Source organism: Solanum verrucosum, unplaced genomic scaffold (genome assembly GCF_900185275.1).
Source record: "Solanum verrucosum unplaced genomic scaffold, falcon-dt-bn FXZP01000161.1, whole genome shotgun sequence".
NCBI classification, from domain to species: domain Eukaryota; kingdom Viridiplantae; phylum Streptophyta; class Magnoliopsida; order Solanales; family Solanaceae; genus Solanum; species Solanum verrucosum.
Window position 1 is genome coordinate 1,276,162 of NW_026020127.1, and position 23,683 is coordinate 1,299,844.

The following is a 23,683-nucleotide window of genomic DNA, read 5'->3' on the forward strand; positions in this document are numbered from 1 at the left end:
TATGGGAACTGCCCTATTTCTTTGCATATCGTCTGAAAATAACCAGTCTCTATCCAAACACAACTTGTGTTTGGATGAAAGGACTGTAAGGAATTCTGAATTCCTGCGATGGTTCATGTCCATCTCTAGGTAAAAACCAAATATGAAAGTGAAATAAAAAATATGCAGCAGGAATCGAGTGAGCTATTGTCGTTGCTGCTGATTGCTATGGCTCTTTCATGCTTGATACCTGCAATGTGCTCTGCTTATATGGACTGCAGATAGTTGTTCTACTCATTATATTTTACTTTTACTATTTCAAGTGTCTTTATAACGTTTTGTAAGTTCAAGCAGTAGTGAAATACTTGATTTGAAGAGTGAAATAGAGATTTCAGGTTGCAGGAACTCTTTAGCTGTCGTATGAATTTCGTAGTTCATACCACAATGCATTAGTAGTCTTGTCTGGATAAGCTGATTATTTCATTTCTTGCAACAGAGTCAACGATTTAAATGTAGCATCATGACACTACACATTCTCACTCTGTATGGATTGCCAGTAGTCTTTGTTACTCGAACTCTCCAAAAATATTGTAACACTTGTGTTGGATCCGACATGCATTTGTCAATATTGTCACATGTGAGAAATTTTCACAGATGTGCTTATAGTTCATGTAGTTTGTATCCTAAGACACTCTCACTGAGTCTTTTGCTCATTTGGAGCCAGTGGCGGAGCTACCCTTATCCAAATTTTAGTTTGAAGGAGAACATAATCAAATTTTAGCAGCAGATGAAAGGGAGGGGTTTGTCATTGTCACTCTTCCTGCCTTTCTTTTTGTTTTTGTAGGTTCGATTTCAATGGAGATACATGGTCATGCAGCCTGACTAATTTGGATTCACGTAGGATAGGCCTACTAATGGGGGTACAATGCTCTCAACCAAAAATGTTCTTTTTTGCAGTCTCTAAATTCGAGACATCTGATTTAAGTTTGGTATTTTTTTGTAGTCTCTAAACTCGAGACATCTGATTTAAGTGTATAGGGATTCTAATTGGACGCGATTTCAACTCCAAACTCCCCTAAAGTAGTGCATCAAGTATCAATCAATGCAGACTAGAGAGCTTATTGCACTAAATAGAAGTGTTTATTCTTCTTTTGTCTACAAATTTCCCAAAATATTCTTCCACCGCATGTGAGAGGTAGATATCTTGGTGCGATAACAATATATACGTCTCAGTTCAAAATAAGTTGAGATCGACTATATGAATTCACATTCACCACAATATTCCGTTTAAACTCATCTCATGTCAATATCACTCCTATAAAACGTGAGAAGCACAATTAAAAGAAATAAGTAGTAAAAAGAAACGTGGTCGGCAGGATTCGAACCTGCGCGGGCAAAGCCCACATGATTTCTAGTCATGCCCGATAACCACTCCGGCACGACCACTTGATGTTTATAAGATTCCTGAAAATACTACACATATGTAACTTATTAATAATATACAATTTTATTATACACGTGGCATCTCCTAGTTTCATGGTGCATACAATATTTCTTACTCACATAAGATTCAAGGAAGGGTTACACCTAAAAGGATGCGAGGTAGACAACCTTCCCTAATATAAGCATTAGTGATTGCTTTAATGGTTTGAACTCGTGATCTAAAGTCACACAAAGACAATGGAAAAAAAAATATTACTATTAAAAAGATAGAAATTAACAATGAATAAATTATGTAACCAAATAACAAAGTCTGTGGCTAATTAGCTACGAATAGTTTCAATTACTTTATAGTAATTTTAATTAGAGGTAGTAGCCAATGAGTTAGACCTCTTATTATGTGGTTTTCAAAAAAAGTTAGGTAGGTTATATTATAATTGAAAAGCAACAAGTGTGTATGTTGTATAATTCTATTCAAAAGATTGATTAATTAAAAGGCTTTGAAATGCATTACAAACATTTTAATGTGCTTGTATGAGTGCTAGCAATAATAAATATTCTGTTGTTTTCTTGCATCATATTTAACAGATTCAAATTTATAAATTGACTATGAACTACTTATATGCAGTAATCAAATCATTACACATAGTTCAAACATAAATTAAGTAATTGTTTTTTCTTGTACAAAAAATTCATGTGTTGAAAAGCTTCCACTATTATGAATAATAATTTTGTATAAACTAATTTACGAAAAGATGTTACGGTAAACAATTTTTTTTTTTTTACAATCTTGTCAAATCTCTTAAAAGTATTTTCCATCAATTTTATTACCTCTCATATAGTTTTAAATGTTGAAATTTTATTTTAAAATCTTTGAAAAGTCTATTATTTTTGTATAATATATAAATTGACACGAGAGTAATTAGCAAAAACAAATTTGAACCTTAATTTTTTATAAATACAAAAATACAGAGTGCTTGGGATGTTGCTTCCACACGATTCACTATTTTTTGTGAACAAATCTTGTGGGACCTATCATTCATAGCTCGACCATTTTTACCTTCATCAGCCGCCATTTATTTGGGCTATAACTTCTTCTTCTTCTTCTCGTCGACCCCTTAAGATTTAGCAGAACAAATCTGTCAGCAATGGCGGCGTCTTCAGCTATAGCTTCAAGTTCTACAGCTTTCATCAATAAGGTTTGTGTGTGTTTAAATGATTGAATTAAGATGCCTCTTTGATGCAAAATCAAGTTTTTTTTCTCATTATGAGTGAATTTACGCTGACCCTTTTGCTGATATGCTCTTATTTGCTGCAAAAATCAATATTTTTCCCCTTATTGTGGAGATTTGTGCTGACCCTTTTGTTGATTTTCTCTCAATTGCTTCAAAAATCAAGCTTTTCCCATTTTGAGTGAATTTACGCTGACCCTTTTGCTGATTTTCTCATATTTTCTGCAAAAATCAAGATTTCTTCCGTTATGAGTGAATTTGCACTGACCCTTTTACTTATTTTCTCATATTTGCTGCAAAAGTCAAGATTTTTTTTCCGTGTTGAAGAAAATTGTGCCGACTCTTTGGCGGATGTTCTCTTATTTACTGCAAAAATTAAGTTTTCTTCAGTTTTGAGGAGATTTGTGCTGACCCTTTTGCTGTTTTGTACAGAAAAATGTGGGTCTATCTGCTTTCTCTTCACAATCTTCATTTTCCGTTCAAACTGCTCGGAAAAGGATATCCAAGAAAATTGTTTCTGTGATGACACCACAGCAGACTGAAAGAAAACCTGCTACAACTGGATCAGTATGCATTTCTGATTGGTTTTTGTGCTCTTAATTTGAAAAAAAAAAAAGTTGACTTTTTTATCATGGGGTTTCTTGATTGTTGTTAGGTAAAGACTGGGATGACTATGACTGAGAAGATATTAGCTAAGGCTTCTGATAAGCCTGATGTGAGCCCTGGTGATAATGTCTGGGTGAATGTTGATGTTCTGATGACTCATGATGTTTGTGGCCCTGGCTCTATTGGAATTTTCAAGAAAGAGTTTGGACAGAATGCTAAGGTAGATATGCTGCCAGTAGAGTAACTTTTTTAGTGCAAATTGATTGTCTTGCTATTTTGGTTGAGTAAATTTGATTTTGCTTGAAGTACTTGAAAACTGATTCTTGGCTAGTGTTTGGCCATAGATATAGTTGAAACTTGAAAAAAAAGAGTTTTTGAAGTTTTGTTGAAAGATAGTTTTTGGAACTTGAAGTTGTGTTTGGACATGCATTTTTTTTAGTGCAAATTGTTTGTCTTGCAATTTTGGCATTGTACATTTGATCTTGCTTTGAATACTTGAAAACAGATTCTTAGCTAGCGTTTGGTCATAGTTTTAGTTGAAACTTGAAAAAAAAAAGAGCCTTTGAAGTTTTGTTGAAAAAATAGTTTTTGTAACATGAAGTTGTGCTTGGAGATGCATTGCACACTTTGAAAAAAATTGAAGTTTTGTGAGTGGAGGTGAAATTTCACCCAAAAATTGGTCTGGGCTAGTTTTTGGAACATGAAATTCTTCAAAAACTGACTGAATTTCATGGACAAACAATGTTGAATCATTTTTTTTTTAAAAACAATCTACTCCCGAAATCTATGACCAAACAGGAGCTATTAGTTTGTTACTTTTCTTCATTACCTGGTTATGTAGTAGCTGTATGTACTGATTGAAATTTCTTTAGTTCTCTGGTGGTCCGGTTATGGTGCTATTACATGTGGAAATATGAACTAAAGACTATGTTTCTCAAGCTCACGCTTATTTTGTTGTATTAGATGCTGAACTAAAGACTATGTTTCTCAAGCTCGTGCTTATTTTGTTGATTAGATGCATTTATTCGAATTATATATCTAATGGATGTTTCCTTATTTCAATATCATAGGTCTGGGATCGTGAAAAGCTTGTCATTATACCTGACCATTACATATTCACAACTGACGAACGAGCAAACCGTAATGTGGATATCTTGAGGGATTTCTGCAATGAACAAAATATTAAGTACTTCTATGACATTAAAGATCTGGGGAACTTCCGCGTATGGCTATTTCCATCTAAGAATACCTTATTATGTGCTCTGCTGAAGCTTTTGCTTTGTTTGTCTGCTCATAGCAAATGAAAGAAACTAAACGTGTGATAACTATACAGGCTAATCCTGATTACAAGGGTGTCTGCCACGTTGCTCTTGCACAAGAAGGTCACTGCAGACCTGGAGAGGTGAATGAATAATCTTTGCCAAAATCCACACTGTCAGGACATTTTGATATGTATATGCATATGCATATGCTTTAACTTTATGAAATCCTTATGTTTGTTGCCAGGTTTTGCTGGGTACAGACTCCCACACATGTACTGCTGGAGCTTTTGGGCAATTCGCGACTGGAATTGGCAATACTGATGCAGGTTTTGTGTTGGGTACTGGCAAGATTCTGCTCAAGGTATGCCATTCTTGTCTTTATGGGATACAGTTCTGAATTCACAGTTGTGTTGTTTGATTTTATTGCCAATATGAAATTCCTAATTATATATCCCGAGAAGCTTTATCTACATTTTCTACTGTTGCATAGAGGCGTAACACACTCTCTTTTTTGGTGTCCTTTACCAAAGAATTAACCTTTTTTTAGTCAATAGATGACAGAGCCACACTAAGGACTTACAATAGTAAATTATAAACTCATAGGGAATGTCACTGATCTTGTTCTTCTTTGCATCTCACAAGATGAATGAGAACAAGTAACCATAGCATTCTACTTAAACGCGTTTCAATGCATGTAAAAGAGGAAAAGCAATATGCAGCAAAAAATGTATTGAAGAAATATGATGTAGACTTCATCATTTTCTATTTGAAGATTGAAGAATGAACAAGAACTGACAGTCACACGTGTCTTTTCGACATTTTGTATTTTTTGTAGTTAAATAACATCTCTTTCTGCAAATGTATATCATCTATGAAATTTAATATTTGTTTGATGCAGGTGCCTCCAACTTTGAGATTTGTAATGGATGGTGAAATGCCCGATTACTTGCTTGCTAAGGACTTAATTTTGCAAGTAAGTTTTGCTAGATGCTATATTCTTCATTTTGTGTTGTTATGATTTGTTATGTCTGTTATTCTGTTTCTCTACAACGTTGTTGGATTGATAAGAATTCAAAGTTCAAATTCTTGTCCTTTACTTTTAAAAATTGCAGATTATTGGTGAAATTTCAGTGGCTGGTGCTACTTATAAAGCAATGGAGTTTGTTGGCACGACAGTTGAAAGCTTGACTGTAAGTTTTTTTTTGATATTGTTGATGGGATTAACCAGGTTGGATCCTCAAGTAATTATGGTTCTTATTGTTTTAATAGATGGAAGAAAGAATGACATTATGCAACATGGTTGTTGAAGCTGGTGGAAAGAATGGTGTCATCCCAGCTGATAAAACGACATATGACTATCTTGAGGTAAGTGGGAAAGCTGGGGACTCAACTTCACTCTTTTAACTTCTCCACGTCCCTTGTGAGCTTAATTTCATCTGAGACATGCTGCCAAAAAGATCTTATAACTTCATATTCAGGGTGACTGAATAAAGAACTGCTATTCAGCTAATGGTTTTTTATTTGCTGCTGTCACAGGGAAGGACTTCTGTGCCGTATGAACCTGTTTATAGTGATGAAGGAGCAAGGTATTGAATGCCAGAGACCATTGTAGCAATGTCACCAATTGATTCCAATATTATTCTAGTGTGCAGTTGTCTTGTCTCAGATTTTAGTGCTAATTCCTTTGTTGGTACATATTTTCTTTATTGTTACTTTGAGGACTCCATATGTGGCCAAAATTAGGTGGTTATAACTGATCATTCGTGAAGGTATCAGATAAACTAATTTTCCAGAAGTGTTTATGTTTTAAAAGGTATACGAGATGAGATCAAATAGAATAGACCACAGTTTTCTGAAGATATCAGTTTTCTGATCAAGTCCAAGAACAAGGTTGAAAGAAGTGGGAAATTAGTTAATGAGACAAATTTGTTCTACTATAAGCTTTGTAGAAATAATTTCCACATAACCTGGAGAATGCAGTGACACATTTTGCCAAAACTAAATGCCTTTCTTGCCATCATTTTCTTGACCTGAAAAATAATTATTTGTCAAAAAGTAATAAAGACTATGAAGAAGGACTAGTTGTCCTGATAATTGTCAATATCAGAAAATATTATTAGAGTGCAATTATTAGCTATTCCTTTCTGTTTAGGCAATAGATCTTGTTCTGAGGCTCATTATGCGACTCAATAATGGAAATCTTGCCCATGATGAATGTCTGAATATTCTGTTCTTTTGGATGAATTTTTTGTGCTTCCAGCTTGTAGTGAATTCTTAACTGATGAACTTTGGGAGATTGTTTGCTTAAAGGATTGTAATTTTGTCCAGCAAGGTATTTTAGTGGCCGTGGAACATTTGTATTTGGATAGAGCTAACACCAGAAGGGTCCGAGATTGGTTTCTTTTCAAGAGGATGTAGAAGTCTTTTAGTAAAGCAACAGCCTCCTTTCATGAAATCGACCTTTTCTATTTCCACCCAGATTGTAGGGTTTTATTTATTTGATGCAACTCTACCATAAGGTTGCACACTTGTAGTCATCTTCCATATAACCTTCTTCTCTTCTCTTGTCTCACCAAAAGAGTATATTAGGTTATCATTTGTGAGTTCAAATTGCCATGTCTTCAACATTAACATGTCGTTTTTTTGTATACCCAGATATCTCAAGGAGTACAGATTCGATGTTTCCAAGTTGGAGCCCTTAGTGGCTAAGGTTGGTTATGTTCTAGCCTTCTTTCTTTAGGGATTCATCAATGGTATTAACAATGTTAAGTTGTGTGGGTATAATTCATACGGCGGAAAATATTGAACTTCAAATTTTATATTATCAAACGACCAAGAATGCTAGTATAACTGTCTTTGCAGATATTTAAGCTATTCTCTTATTGTTTAATATTCTGGTTTTATTTTCTCTGGAGATGGATTTCTACTCATTTTAACTACTACCTGTTCCAAATGTTCTAAACCTTCTGTGCCTGCTGCAGCCTCATTCTCCTGATAATCGTGCTTTGGCAAGAGAATGCAAAGATGTCAAAATCGACAGAGTATATATTGGATCTTGTACTGGTGGAAAAACAGAGGACTTCATGGCTGCTGCAAAAGTTTTTCTAGCTTCCGTAAGATTTTACTCCAATAAACCAATAATTACTCATTTTTGTGATCTTTATATCAATTTAGACTACATTGATGTTATGTGAACTTTGCTATGAGTGCGGGATGCTGATATAATTTTGACAGGGGGATGTTTAGTTTCTAAAATTTAATCCTGAAGGATCCGTGTGTAGTAACCATATCCTTGTTATGCTCATTTGATGAGTACATCAAGGCAGCTGAAAGGTCTTCACAATGTGTGATTTATAGCCATTAATAAAAATGCTTCTTAAATTAGTATTCACAATTAGTGGCCTATACTGCTTCTAGATGACTGCAGTATACTAGAAATTATGACCAACAGTCTTGAGTAATGTTTTGTTTCCATTTGGGAGAAACTGGAAGATTATATTGATCCATGTTCTAATCAGTCAATGGTTTAGTAATATCTCACAGTTTTACCTGTTTTCTCTATGACCTATGATCTCTCTCAATCAATGCTGACTTACATTATCAAAAAAAAAAATGCTGACTTAACTAAGAACAAAATACAGTAGGTCAATGTAGCCAATATCAACTAGGCGTGTTTAAGACTTAAATGTTGTATTTAAATTAGGTCCTCTGTTTGTGAGGAGTCCTGTTTTGGTTAGAGACATTTATGGCCATGTAGGCATAAATGGGTAAGACAACTTTTTAGTAGTTGAACGAAATTGGCTTGAATAAAGTGGAACGAATATGGAGGAGTAATATAACCAATTCCAATTTCCTTCTAGTTTGGAATCGAGGCTTAGATGTTTGATTGATTGACTTTACACCTTCACCATTTATCCACTTTGTCGTCTGCATTGACTCAATAGTTGAGGCGCATGGTGTAATGTCGATTTCCACATTAGGCCACTTGTCTTTTCTGCAAGTCTATGTTCTCTTCTTTAGATTTGTTCTTGTCCTATATTGGCTGAATACTATATTTGTGCAGTGATGCTTCACCATGTTTCACAATTATCTGACACTATTATGCATACTTTCTCGCTTTTTATGGCAATTTTTCCTTGTTCATTTTCGCTCCCACTCCTGCGGGGAGAGGATATACTTGCTCATTTTTCATGATTAAAGTTTTTATTCATCTCATGTTTTCCATGCAATAAGATGTTGAGTCAGTGGATCAGATCTTCCATTATGTTCTTCACATTGATTCTAAGTGTTCCATGTTTTATTTCCCTTTTGATAACTTAAAAAATGGAAGCTGCAAGCGCTATGATCTACATCCAATTAATCAGGACATGTTAGATATTTTAGGTTTAAACAAATAACCATGTCTTATGCAGGGAAAGAAGGTAAAGGTTCCCACTTTCCTTGTTCCTGCTACCCAAAAGGTACGTAATCTTATTTTTTATCCTACGACTATATTGGTATCTTAGCTGCGATATCATTGCAGAAGTACCATATGATGTAAATATTTGAAACTGTTTCAGGTATGGATGGATGTATATAGCCTCCCAGTTCCAGGATCAGGCGGCAAAACGTGTTCCCAGATTTTTGAGGAGGCAGGTTGTGATACACCTGCAAGTCCTAGTTGTGGTGCTTGTTTGGGTGGCCCTAAAGACACTTATGCACGCATGAATGAAGCTCAGGCAAGTTGTTGGTGTTTTATATGAGTTGTTAAGTTGCCATTAATATGCCAGGGGCATTTGGCTTTGACTATACATCATTGGCTTGTTTGTGACAAATAGGATATTTCATAGTGAAATTTTCCTTGAGCAGGAATAACTTAGTTCAATCTTATACCACGTAGTTGAATATGCATTTGGTTCACAACACATGGGACACCTCACAATCTGGAAGACATTGCTAGTTTATAGTGGTGACATCCTTTAACATGGCATGAATTAAGACTCTTTATTGCTTTACCCTCCTTCCAGATTATTGACCTGGTTTTAGTCAAGGACTTGCATATCTAAGTTAAATTAGCACCGGTAACTGCAAGTGTAAAATACTGACCCTTAGATCTGTTAGGTGCATTGTTGGTTGATCATTCTTAGCGTGTTGTAGTCATGATGTTGGGAGGTTGTTGGCGGGTTAGTAAATTTTTGAAGCGTTTCCGATGTTGTTCTTTTTGGTTTTTGTTTCCTTTTCCATTCTCTGTTTTTTACTGAATGCTTAAGCCTTAACATCCACACAATTCTTATAGAAATTTGTTTGCTATGTTCATTCTCCTTTGGCAGGCTCTAGAACCTAGGTTCTCCTCTAGATGCAAAAACCTTTCTGTCCATGATGATTTTTTTTTTACTTGAGAGCTTTTTTCAAGCCCGATATAGTGGAGCAGATATCATCATTTCATTTTGGTCTTTCTGGTTTTGGAGAGCCATAAAACAGATTTTCGATGTGAATCTAACCTTGCTGTCCGAGACAATTTTTTAGCTTTGAGGTTTTCTTTAACCTAATATAGTGGGCAAATATCATCACTTCACTTTTACCTTTCTGGTCGAGTCATAAAATAGATTACCAGCATGAACTCCTCTAGTTTTGAGTTAATGGTCAAAAGCACACCTAAGCTATCATTTTTTTCTCTCGCTATTTTTATACTTAAACTATCCATTGTTTCTTTTACCTACCTAAACTATCACTCCCTTGCATTAGAACACACCTCAATACTGGCTTGGCCAAATATTGTTCCCACTTGACAACAGGCATATGTAGGCCAACTCAGCCTTGAGGTGTGTTTTAATACATAGTTTAGACAAGGTAAATGGAACAATGGATAGTTGAGGTAATGAAACTTACGAAAATGTGATAGTTTAAGTGTGTTTTTGAGGAAATTCAACCTTGAAATAAACATAATCGTAAAGGGAATAGGGGACAATCACAGAACAAGGAACATACCAACACAATCTGAATTTTGCATAAACTACCTTTCTATTTTCCGAGTTCAGGCAGCCTTAAAATTGTTGGAAGGAGTCAAACTTGTCATGGCAATGTAGGTCGTTACCTGACTCTATGAATGATTGTCTTGCAGGTCTGTGTATCAACCACGAATAGGAATTTCCCTGGTCGAATGGGACACAAGGAAGGCCAAATTTATCTTGCATCTCCGTATACAGCTGCAGCATCAGCATTGACCGGTTATGTCACTGATCCCCGAGAGTTTTTACAGTGAAGTTCCTCGTTTTAGGAGTTTGGATTATGTTGTACACTAACAGATGAGTGAATCTTAAGCTTTTAACAGATGAGGGCCGCGGGCGATGTGTTTCTCCTTTTTCTCTTTACTCCTAAGAAATGAATGCTCTTCTGCAATAAAATGAGAACTCCTAATTTCTGTCTTCATTGTTTGTATGCTTAGAGTCTTTATGTTTAAAAGCATTGAAATAAGAAATTTGTTTCTGGAAATAGTGACTCCTTTTTTGTCTTTCTTCCTTAAAGTAGTAATAGCAAGAGAAGTTTCACAGGTGAAACTCTATGATAATATTCTAGAATTTTACCGTTCGTACTTGAAAGACTATTTTCAATTACAGGCGCTGAAAAGTAGCTATTTGTGAATTTCACTACTTTGCTAGTTGACCACTTGTGATTACAGTACACAACAGGAAACGAGATGAGTGGCACTCGAGGGTGTGACTTGGTGGTCAGTGAAGAGGAAAAGGGTCGGCATATTGAGGTTCAAATTCCGATAGGGACAAGAAAATATTGGGTCCCACAAATGATGGAAATAATGAAATCATAACAAACATAAAATGAACATTTTTTTTTCCAAGAGAAGACACTACTAATCACAAATTGACAGTAATGTACATAGTTTTGAGAAGTTAAGCTAAAAAAATAAATAAAAATCAAATATAATAATAATTACAATATTGTAAATAAAAAATAATAATGAAAAGAGAGACCTAAACAACAAGACCCCCTAATTCCTCAATATTCTTCTTCTTGCAATTGGGCCTTACAAATCTAATGGGCTTGGCCTTGGGCTTTCAAAACCATGATCTGCTAGCAGTTGATGGGCTTCTATACTTTTTGTTATTAACACTTTTCCTTTTGGGCTTCCCACACATACATTGGCATTCATAGCCACAAATATTACCAAAGCAAGAAAACAAGCTACTCCCTCCACTAGAATGCCTTCTAGTGTGACGTCCGGTCGAATGGTAGCTACTCGATCCTGTCCCTCGGTTTTGTATCGGAGGGATCTCGTTCCTCCACCTCTCGAGCTTCGACTTGAGTCCCTCAGTGCTCTCGTCGATGCTCCAACCCTCCAACACTGAGCTCCTCTTGTCATCCAATGGATATCCCCTTTCAGCTAAAGCAGCAGCCACTACAGACGCTGAAGGCCCAATTTCTGATTCAGTCAATGGGCCTTTTGGACCTCCAAACTCATTTCCATAAATCTTCATAATGGGCTTTGTAACAGACTGTTCATCAATTGCTTTAGTTGTTGGTGGGTCAGAGCCAGGCCCTTTTCCATTTATGGGCTCATCTTTGGGCCCAATTTCCAATTCAATAAGTTTGATTTTGGACTTGGGCTTTTCATAAATAAATGACCCTTTGCTTACAATTGAATCACTTAAAACAGAACTTGCCTTAATTTTTTTATTTTCTAATTTTGATTTCTCATTTATTAGCTCAGCTCCATTTATAACAGAACTTGCTTTTCCCTTTTTTTTCATCATATGAATTGGAGGTTCAAATGAAATACTAAGTATTGAACTCTCTTTTTCATGATCTTTACCCTTTGTTTTTGAAGGAATTGCAACTATTGAACTATTATTACCTATGGAAATGTCATCCAACGCCATACGTTCGCTACGTTCGCTCTTTATTCTACGTAATATAGGTTTTGAAACATCAATATTGTTGTTGTTATGTTTGATCTCGTTGTTGTGTGGAGGGTGTGTGTTTCGATCTTCCATCAAATCGCGATATGCAACTGCTGACGTGCTCATTTGTCTATACAATGGCATACTTCTCATCGAACTATCGAGTAAAGATACACCAATATTCAATATACCTTGAGGACGCCCTGATGGACGACGAACCTACATACATATGTAACATTTATATAAATAATAAATAATAATGTCAATTAACATAAGGTAAAATTAATTATATTGACCAAAAAATATATATAGACTCATTAATTAATCACCATATCCTCAATTTCATTTATTTATAAACATTATAACTGCATAACTCTTACCAACCTTCTAAAGCAAAAAATAAATCGGAGGCCTAACTTATTTTTTATTTTTGAAATCCAAAGTTATTTCTTTCCTTTTAATGAAAAAGCTTTATACGAACAAACCTGAAGTGCAATAAAACGCATTCCATGATGGTGAGTACGGAGGTGAGTACGAATCGGAGGGATTAGGTTTCCGACAAGGACACGAACCGTTCCAACAAGAGTGTCACGGAACCAATGGACGGAATAAATCTCGATGTGGACGGCGGAATTGTCATGGCGGAGGAATTCATCGTCCACACGAAAAACAAACTTGTCATTCCACGTGGGGTTATGGCCACCTTCAACGTCAACACCCGTGGCAAGTTTCCGCGTAGGATGGACCCATGCGGCCGCGTAGGTCTTCATTTTCTTGGACATGGGTTCCAAGTCCTGCGCGGAAATGATGTTTATTTCCAAGAGTTGGAACGGTTTCAAGGACGTTCCCATGTTCTTGGAAATCGGTGGCATTTTTCACAATGTTATTATCGTGATGAACGTGATCGTTGTTATGATCGTGGTGGTGAAATGAGGAAGTTTTGCTCGTCGTCCTTTAGAGAATGGACGACGATGGAAAAGTTCGGGGTCAATGTGCCGGAGACCCCGAATGAAATTGGGGGTTAGAGAAGGAGGTAATTTTTCGAAAAAAACATTTAAGATCGTAGTATATACGCATATGGAGGATTTTTTATAAAATTATTGTTTAAATGTTGTTAGGTCAAAAAGTCATTCACTATGGACCTTATTTTTAGGCAAGAACTTAGATATATACGTGGAATTTTTATTAAAATACATAGTGGATGTTTGGATATAAGAATTGTAATTTTTTAATTTATAAAAAAAATAGTGTTTGTTGTCAAGTTGATAAAAATATTTGGAAATTAGAGTTGTGCTCGGACATAAATACAAATTGAAGTTATTTTTGAATTTTTGTAAGTGAATTGGAGTGAAAATTGTGGTTGTTTTTTTTCCGAAATATTATAACAATTCTACGTACAAATAATTTTTCGAATGGACCGTAGTACTGCACCAATCTACGAGAAGCTGATAGATGAGTAGGCTTCCCTTTTCAATTCATGGAATGTGGACTGGGACATGATGAGATTTTTTGTGTCTCGATAGGAAAGATATGCATGCATCACATATCATCATACATAGCTTATTAGCTGTAGTATAGCCACATAGGAAACATAAAGCATATAATACTTTTCTCCATTGTCATGTATGCATCAAAAATAGTTGTCTCTCATCTCTCAAATTAGGCGAGCTTCAAGCTTGAAAGATCGAAAAAAGCAATAACGTGAACTCCTAGAGCAGCTGGAGCATAGCAAAACAAAGAACTAGTATTTATATTTTGTAGTTTTTAATTAGTTGCTTTGATTAAAAAGTGAACACGTCAAGAGCGATGTTTGATAATCATTTTAATTACAATCTCATATAAATAACATATTACTTTATATAAGTTAAAAAATGAAATAATTAATAGTACATAATTTAATAATACATGAATATACCCTATTATTATGTGTATTGATAAATTAGAATTTAGAAATAAACATGATCAAGAAAATTATTAAACTATTAAGAGATAAATAAATTCAATTTTCTCATATCTATATATAGGTACACAATGAAAAATATGTAGAATCACAAATCCTCAAATGGTCGTTCGACTTTAGTTTTCGAAATGACAGCACTTGATTTATTTTTATTTTTTACCTTATTTCAGCCTAACAAAGCTTACACTATTTTTTCGCAGTTACACACATAACATGCCATTGACAATAATTCTACTATACATAACGTTATAACTTTGCAAGATGATCCTAAGTAATCGTTATTGTTTATTGTTCAAATACAATTTGAAGGTATGCCTCAATCTATGCATTTCCATTCTTTTCTTTCCATGATAAAACATTGCATTGTAAAATCTTTATATATATGAGAGGGTTACTATTTTTTTTATTTTTTTTTATGTTTCCATAATTAATCATGGTTTTTTCTAAACATATAGGAGTAATTGATTCATCTTTGTATTTTCATATGATGTTAGTACTCACAGTATTCTTTACCAAGAAAAAAAAGTACTCACAAAATTATTTTACAACAAAAAATATATGAAGATAGAGTTGTTAATTAAGGTATTATCTCTTATATTCCTCAATGAGCTTGTTTTTATATATTTACATCGTGTAATTTTCCAGCGAAGGGGTGTCAGCATGGATAGGTTCGTCAGGACATGTCCATCGACCTCTAGTAACTACTAGTATTAGTCAAAATATTGACGTTTTAGAATAACACGAAGCATTTATTGTATTTTACTTTTGAATTTCTTCTTATTGCTCGAACTTGGATTGTTAATTAAGTGAGACGTTTAAGACGATAAAATATAGTCTATAGACAAATATCATTTAAAAACACTCATTATCTTTTGTTTTGAACACTTTATTTAGAATCTCCATAGAAGTATATAGCAAGTCAAGATTTCTGAATTAATCTCAAGCAAACAGCCAAAGTTACAAATATGCTGCTGAGAAGCTCATCAACTCCTGTTTCACAAACCATTTTGGTAGAAAGTAAAAAAAAGTGACTTTGATAATACCTCTGCAGATCACAAAAATGTTGGCAAAGTCTCATTTCACTCTGCAAGCCATTTGTGTTCTTTCTCATGCAACTCTTCATCTGATCATCAATTAAGCCCCAAAAAATCCAACAATAATCTTGGTCGAAAAACTCCCCGGAGAGTTCAATCTGAAGGGAACTTAAAAGGGTTTGTGTCAAAATGTGATCTTGATGATGTTTATAGAAAAGGGTTAGTGTCAAAATGTGATCTTGATGAGGTTTGGTTGGTGTCACAATCTGATCTTGATGAAGTTTATAGAAAAGGGCTGGTGTCAAAATGTGATCTTGATGAAGTTTGGTTGGTCTCAAAATGTAATCTTGATGAAGTTTATAGGAAAGGGTTGGTGTCAAAATGTGATCCTGATGATGTTTATAAGAAAGGGTTGGTGTCAAAATGTGAACTTGATGATGTTTATAAGAAAGGGTTGATGTCAAAATGTGATCTTGATGAAGTTTATAGATCAAAGGTACTACCAAGATCTTGTCACAACCAAGAGACTAACATAATATTGCAAGCAGAATTATCATTTTCTGTTTATAATGATGAAGATTTTGAGGAGATGATTAATGATGGAAAATTGGTGAGGGCTGTTACTATAGGAAATGAGATAGAAGATTTAGTTAGTGATGATTTTAGTTTTGGGAAATGCATCATGGGTCTTATTAAGGAAGACGATGATAATGAAGATTGTGATGAGAAGGAAGATAAAGAATCTGAAGAAAGAAATGAACCAGTTTGTCCAATGTACCTTGCTGCTGGATTTGGAATTGATGTTAGTGGCATGAATCATAGCGGTGACATAAAGTCTCTGACTATGGGTGGGCTGATGAGGGCGGGTAGTGGTGCTGACATTGTACCGTTAAATTTTGATGAAATTGGAGATGTTGAAGCACATTATAAGAGTTTGCTTGAAGAATATCCTTTCAACCCTTTGGTCTTGAGGAATTATTATGCTCAGCTTTTGCAGGTCAGTCTATTGACTATGTTGATCACCATGTCTTGAGGAGCATTTCTAATTCTCTTTGTATCTTGCAACGTCTTCATTGAGAGCTACTCCATGTTTCAATTTGTGTGAACCTATTTGGCTGGATACGAAGTTCAAGAAAAAAAAACAGATATTGTGAACTTTAAACATAGCACAACGTTTGTGTGATCTTAGACATGTTTAACATATGGTCTTAATTATGCTCAGCTTTTGCAAGTCACTCTATTGATTCTGTTGATCACCATTTCTTCCTTTTCACGAATATGGTGAATTCTCTTTGTACCGTGGAGATTTTCTTTATGGTTTCGACAACTACAAACTCTTTACTAGGCAGGATGAAACATACAAAAAGAATTGTGATCCATGTTGTTTTGCCCCTAAACTCTCTGTGCTTGTTTCCACATAATGTGATATGATTTAGTCCAATCTTAGTGATCATGTGATGTTTTGTGCTTTCATGAACGTTTGTGGCAGTCGAAAGGAGATCTTTCTGGGGCCGAGGAATATTACTTTCAAGCTACTCTAGCAGATCCACAAGACGGGGATATCTTGTCACAGTATGCTACATTGGTGTGGCAGCTACACCATGATAAAGATAGAGCCTTGAGCTACTTTGAACATGCCACTCATGTTGATCCCGAGAACAGGTACCTCATCTGTTTTGGGCTTATATGGCAGTATTTGAATGCAACGGAGTTTAAGAAAAAAAAAAAATACTTCTGTCTCATACCAGAAGTACCACTATAACTCCTGGTTTCGACACATGCCATGATATCGTTATGGCTATAATAGCATGTCATTAAGAGCAAAATGAGAAGTTTCAAATTAAAGAGTTTCCAAATATAAAAAGCTGCCTTTTTTTCTTGGAATAGACTGAAAATGAAATAGCGCGATATGAAATGGAACTTTGTATAACTTTGTATCTTCATTTTTCATGATAGAACAAATATATGGTGTATTGATAGGTTACATATTTGAACACACACATAGTATATGTCTCCTTTTTGTCATTCATTTTTTCGGTTTCCAGCTATGTCCTTACAGCATATGCTAATTTTCTTTGGGAGATCAATTATGATGACAACGAGCACGATGCAGGCACACACCTTGACGAAACTAAGGTTTTCACACATCCTCTTTACTTTATTTCCAAGTGAACATATACTCCCTCTGTTTGAATTAGTTTTTCTTACTTTCCTTTTTAGTCCGTTTAAAATAAAATGTCTCTTTCCACCTTGACAATTATTTTAGTTCTAACTTTCAACCTTTGACAACATGATTAAAGTACATTTTGTTGCGTTCTACATTTCTTTAGCTTAAGACCATAAGATTCAAAAGTCTTCTTTACTTTCTTAAACTCTATGCCAAATCAAAACCAGACAAACAAATTGAAACGGAGGGAGTAACAACTTTTAGCTAGAACAAGATCTGTTTTGCATCATATCCCTTTTAGGACTGAAGTTTTATCCTTCTTGATGTGCCATCTTTTCAAGGAAATCGAAGAAGTTGCTACGTCACACAACATGGATTTTGAACAAGACAACAGACAAGCTAGCCCTCTGCTGAATCTTGCTGCAGGATTTGGGATTGGAAATTGCGGATTTAGCGGTGGAATGACTCTGAATGAGCTTATAGCAGCTGAGGATTACTACAAGAGTATGATTCAAGAAAATCCAAATAACCCCTTAGTTTTAAGAAACTATGCTCAGTTCCTTGATCAGGTAATGTCCCTTATTTTTCGTCTAATCTACCGCGTATAAGCAGTGGCGTAGCAACATATAGTGAAAGGTAGTCAATTGAACACTCTGAGTTCTTTTGCATATATACTATATCTCATAATCTTAACGAAATTTCTGGCTTCACCAATGCAATTATAAGTCATCTCTTTCATCACATTGAAAATGAAGCACAACAACAGATTAGCGACAACTTATTAAAAAACATTCCTAATTAGCAACAGATCTAATGAAATGTGTGCAAATATGGGCAATTTCAAGAATGCTTTGTCATGTTTTCTATAGTCTTTTGCCATGATTTCTTCACTTCGGTTATTTCTTTTTCTATATGCTTTTCCTTTGAGTCGAGGGTCTATTGGAAACAATCTCTCTACCCCCAAGGTAGGGGTAAGGTCTGCATACGCTCAACCTTTCCCAAACTCCACTTGTCAGATTACATTGGATATGTTGTTGTCATTTTTTCGTGCAGTGTAAAGGAGACTTGAGAGGAGCTGAAGAATACTACTCACGTGCGGTATTGACAGATGCTAGTGATGGAGAAATTATTTCACAATATGCAAATTTTATATGGCATCTTCATCATGACCAAAATAAAGCCTCCTCTTACTTCAAAAGAGCGGTTCAAGCTTCTCCTGGAAACTGGTAATGATAAGTACTACTCTCTCCGTCTCATTTTATGTGACAGTGTTTGATAAGGCACGAAGTTTAAGAAAGAAAGCTATTCTTCTGAACTTGTGGTTTAAGACAAGCTATAGACATTTAATCGACTATAAATCGTCTCATTAAAAGAGAAAAAGGAATGTTCATAATTTCTTGTTTTAAGTAAGAAGATGTCCTTTTTTATGTTTGATAACACCACATAATGATTTAAGAAATAAGGATTTAAACATATATATGTACATCGTAAACGTTTCCTTTTTCACTGTCGTTTTCTCCCCTTTCATACCTACTTTGATTTGTTGTACTTGAGCTGAGAGTTTTTCGCAAACAGTCTCTCTACCTCCACGAGGTAAAGGTAAAATCTGCATACACACTACCCTCCCAGACTCTACTTGTGGGATTTCACTGAGAATGTTGTTGTAGCAAAGGACTTTTGCATTGGCGTGATATTTTGATTTGTTTCTTATTTTTCATGTAGTATTCTTTTTAGAGAACCATAGTATATAAAAAATAAGAAAATAGTACTACCATATTCGTTACATTTATTTTGTTTTCAGCGATGTACTAGCATCATATGCTAGGTTTTTATGGGAAACAGAGGAAGACGAAAATGAAGATGAAGACAAAGACGAAGATTCAGATAATCACAAATATCGATTTCAATATTTTCATGGAGTTGTGGCTGCTCCAGATGCTTAATCCCCCGATACCAAGTAAAATGAGTGATCAGAGGGGATTACATGGTGGGAAATCGAAAGTGAAAGTTTAGGTAATCAAGTCAACAACTGAACTACAAAGATTTCCCGTTTCCATATAGGTAAATAATATAGTTCCAATAGGATTTTTTTCCTTCCAAAAACCGTCATATATAGAGATAATCTATAGCAATGTTTTTTTTGTACAATTGCAACGATTCGATTGCTAAAGTGTATTAGCAACACTTAAATCGTTGCAATATAGTGTTTATAGCAACTGTTGTATAGCCATAGCAAAAAACACCGTTGTCATAGGTCTAGTTTCTTGTAGTGTCATTTTGAAATAACTTCAGAATGTGGCGTTTGATATTAAACTGCTGATAAAAATGACTTCAGACATGTGGCGTTTGATATTAAACTGCTGATAAAAATGACTTCAGACATGTGGGGTTTGATATTAAACTGTTGATAAAATTGTCTGAATATGTCTGAATTGATCAGGCAAAAATGACTGAAGTTAAAAGAAAAAATGTTGATTCACAATGTAAATTTTGATGTTGCTAACAAGCAAATTTGAATTATAATTTTATGAGGTGATGGTTTTATGTTTATTATTGTTAAAGAAATTTTAGTAAATTTTTGTATATAAATTTATATTTCGCGTAAACTTTTTCGTCTAAATTATAATTTGAAGTGGAAAAAGGTTGATATTTTTTTCTAATTAATATTTTCTTATAAGATGTGAGAGAAAAATATGACAAACAATTTAAGATAGATGAGGTAGTATTTAATTAAGGCGTACCTCTTAATTTTTAGTCATAATTGAATTTATTGGGTGTTGCCCAAGTGAAAAAAACTTCTTTATATGTAAATTTATTATTCACTCCATTCACTTTTACTTATCTACCATTTTAAAAGTTGATTTATACTTTTACTTGTTATTTTTAATATATAAAGAAAAAATAATTACTTTTTTTCCTAATTTACCTTCAATATTAAATACTCAATCCCCAAATCATTTTTCAATGCTTAAAAATATACATCAATTAATATGTAAATTATAGTTAAATAATCATATTAATCATAATATTTTAAAATAATAAATATTATAGTTAAATTTTTGTAATAGATATTTAAAATAGTTTCTCTCTATAAACGCACATTGATATTTACCCTTTTTCGTAATTTAACTCTCAAAAATATTTTTTAAAAAAGATTAGTCAAACACAATTTGCTTATTAAAAATACTTTTTAAATAAATTAGTCAAACAGAAATTGTTATAAGTGATTTTTTTTTCTTCCATAATAAACATTTATTTTGAGACTAGTAATTATTTATTAGGGATATTTATGAATTTATTATAAGTGCTTTTTTTTTCTTCTATAAATGCGTTGTTGAATTTGCAATAGTTTTATACAATACAATATAACAAGGGTTTAAGCCCCAAATACTCTTTAAGCCAAAAACCCTACAATTTTTCTCTGCTTCTTCTTCTTCAACAACAATGGCGCCCATGGGTGGAAAACGCTTTGCTTTAACCGGATCAAGCAGCAGCAGCAAGAACGACGGCGTTTTAGGTAGGATTTCTCAATCCTCCATTGTTACAAAGGGGAAACAAGCAGCTTGTGGTGCGACTTATGTGGGGAAAAAGCTTGCGAAGAGTACTGGAAAAGCTGCGTGGCTTGTTGCTACAACGTTTTTGGTTCTGGGTTTGCCGTTAATTATTGTTATGGATCGTGAACAGCAGCTGAATGATCTTGATCTTCAACAAGCTAGTCTTCTTGGTGCTTCCCCTGCTACAACCCAGAATTGATTTTGTTAGATGGGTTTGAGAAATTTGTAGAATGGGTTGGTTGGTTTTGTTAGATGTTTGGGAAGCTGCAGTTTATTAGTTAAAAAAAGAAGATCTTGATCTTCAATAGAAATTATTTTTCGTTATGTTTGTGTTTTTTTTTTTTAGTGTTTTGATGATGGGTTTCGAGATTGGATTGATGAAATTTGTAGAATGTGTTGGTTGTTTTATTAGATGTTTGGGAAGCTGCAGTGTTTATTAGTGAAAAAATTTGATCTTGATCTTCAATAGAATTGATTTCACTTTGTTTTGTGGTTTTTGCTATGTTTTGATGGTGGATTCGAGATTGGATTGTGAAATTTGTAGAATGGGCTGGTTAATCGACTTTATCAGTGAAAAAGAAGATCTTTTGTGGTTTTTCTTTGTTTTATTTAGTGTTTTGATTTGAGGTTGGATTGCAAAGTTTATAGAATGGGTTGGTTATAAGATGTTTGCGAAGCTGCTGGTTAATTGAATTTATCAGTAAAAAAAAATGATCTTGATCTTCAACAGAAATTATTTCTCTTTGTGTTTATGGTTTTTTGTTTGTTTAGTGTTTTGATGATGGATTCGAGATTGGATTGCATAACTAATTGAATAGTTTGGTTACTAGATGTTTATGTGCTGCCTCTGGTGAATTGACTTTTATCAGGTGAAAAAAAGTGATAGAACTGATTTGTGGTTAGTCTTTGTTTTACTTAGTGTTTGAGATTGGATTGCGAAATTTATAGAATGAGCTGGTTATTAGATGTTTGCGAAGCTGCACCTTTATCAGTGAAAAGAATGATCTTGATCTTTAGAAGAAATGGTTTCTCTTTGTTTTATTTAGTGTTTTGATGATGGATTTGAATTTGTGATTGAAAATATTATAGAATGGGTTGGTTATTAGATGTTTGTGATGACACTGGTTAATTGACTTTATCAGTGAAAAATAATGATCTTGATCTTCAACATAAACGATTTCTCTTTGTTTTGTTTAGTGTTTGATGATGAATTCGAGATTGGATTGCAAAATTTATAGAATAGTTTGGTCATGTTTGATTTTATCAGGTGAAAAGAAATGATCTTGATCTTCAACAGAAGTGATCTCTCTGTGTTTGTGGTCTTCTCTTTGTTTTATTTAGAATTTTGATTAGGGCTGTGCATCGATTCAGTTTATCGATTTTTTGGTTTGTAAATACGTCAAACCGATAACCAAACCAATAACATATTTCTTATCGGTTTATGGTACTTAATGGTTCGGTTTTTGGTTTAACCAATAAAAAAAAAACTCATACATATTAATATACACTATAATTTTTTTCCCATATAAACTATATGATTTTTCCAGCATTTGGCATGAAAGTAAAAATCATAAAAGTAACTATTATTTTTCTTGCAAGTTTAGGCAATTGGCACATTCAAGTTAGAAGTGTGCTTGCAATTACAGAATGAAACAATAATTAAGGTTTTAAGTAATACTGAGATTAAAGTAATAGGGTTTGTAAAATGTTATATAATTAGGATTTACTGGTCTAGGGATAAAATAGTAAATTAGAATATTCTTATTGGGTTATTGGTTTAACCATTAACAAAAATAATATAACCGAAAATCGAACCAATAACCCAATAAAAAATTTTGCGAAACCGTTTAAAAACTGTTAGCCCAATAACCCAATATCATTAAACTAATAATGTTTTTTTTCAATTCGGTTTATTGGTTAAATCGGTTTTTGCATACCCCTAATTTTGATGACAGGTTTGAGATTGGATTGCAAAATTTATAGAATGGTTTGGTTACTAGATGTTTGTGCTGCCTTTGCTATATGTTTCTGTTTGGTTTATTTCGAAGAAAAAGAATAAGTTGTCTGTTGTGGATGCGTTGGAAGCCCTTCAATTAAGTATTTAATTTTTAATTATATTTAGTTGCTTTATTTATTATTTTAGAATATAATTTATGTTTCATAGTTTCATAAGGATTAGGTTAAGCTATAGTTATTAGTTTGGAATAGGATTATAGTTTTCTACTTTCATAAGAATTAGACTTCCTACTGATGTAATAAGACTCCTATTTAAAAGGGCTTTTGATGAATAAATCACTAAGTCATATTTCAACAAAAAAGCAAGTTATTAGAGTTTTCTCTTCCATTGAACTCTAATGTTTCAGTCTCCATTTGAAGAGCAAAAGAGATCGAAATTCTCTCTTTAATGAATTCTAAGGTTTCAGCCTCCCTTTAACGAGCTGATTTATATATCACCCTGTGAATCGATCCTCCCCTAAAGATTCATAACAATGAAATATCATGAGTATTTATATACAAAAATTAAAATTAAAAACATACTTAATGTTTAAGCATA

The 23,683-nt window shown here is 34.0% G+C and overlaps 3 protein-coding genes, 1 non-coding gene and 1 pseudogene across 4 annotated transcripts; 3 read left to right on the forward strand and 2 right to left on the reverse strand.

The window, feature by feature from the left end:
* Positions 1–1,343: 1,343 nt before the first annotated feature.
* On the reverse strand, positions 1,344–1,425 carry TRNAS-AGA (transfer RNA serine (anticodon AGA)). The gene has a single exon. It is a non-coding gene; the product is annotated as a tRNA-Ser (tRNA).
* Positions 1,426–2,409: 984 nt separating this feature from the next.
* LOC125825950 (3-isopropylmalate dehydratase large subunit, chloroplastic) lies at positions 2,410–10,990 on the forward strand. The gene is made up of 15 exons (XM_049505239.1): positions 2,410–2,618; positions 3,084–3,218; positions 3,307–3,477; positions 4,328–4,480; positions 4,591–4,659; positions 4,764–4,880; positions 5,418–5,492; positions 5,632–5,709; positions 5,789–5,884; positions 6,056–6,105; positions 7,175–7,229; positions 7,501–7,632; positions 8,932–8,979; positions 9,079–9,237; positions 10,620–10,990. The coding sequence occupies exons 1-15, from the start codon at positions 2,568–2,570 to the stop codon at positions 10,758–10,760; spliced, it is 1,530 nt and encodes a 509-aa protein (XP_049361196.1). The 5' UTR covers positions 2,410–2,567; the 3' UTR covers positions 10,761–10,990.
* A 549-nt stretch (positions 10,991–11,539) lies between these two features.
* On the reverse strand, positions 11,540–13,368 carry LOC125825985 (uncharacterized). Its single transcript, XM_049505279.1, has 2 exons — positions 12,900–13,368; positions 11,540–12,633 (listed from the first exon to the last, which is right to left on the reverse strand). Exons 1-2 carry the CDS (start codon positions 13,284–13,286, stop codon positions 11,572–11,574), a joined length of 1,449 nt encoding a protein of 482 aa, XP_049361236.1. The 5' UTR covers positions 13,287–13,368; the 3' UTR covers positions 11,540–11,571.
* A 2,499-nt stretch (positions 13,369–15,867) lies between these two features.
* On the forward strand, positions 15,868–19,602 carry LOC125825988 (uncharacterized; annotated as a pseudogene).
* A 1,417-nt stretch (positions 19,603–21,019) lies between these two features.
* Positions 21,020–21,580, forward strand: LOC125825966 (mitochondrial import receptor subunit TOM9-2-like). Its single transcript, XM_049505255.1, has one exon. The coding sequence runs from the start codon at positions 21,020–21,022 to the stop codon at positions 21,326–21,328; it is 309 nt and encodes a 102-aa protein (XP_049361212.1). The 3' UTR covers positions 21,329–21,580.
* Positions 21,581–23,683: the final 2,103 nt, after the last annotated feature.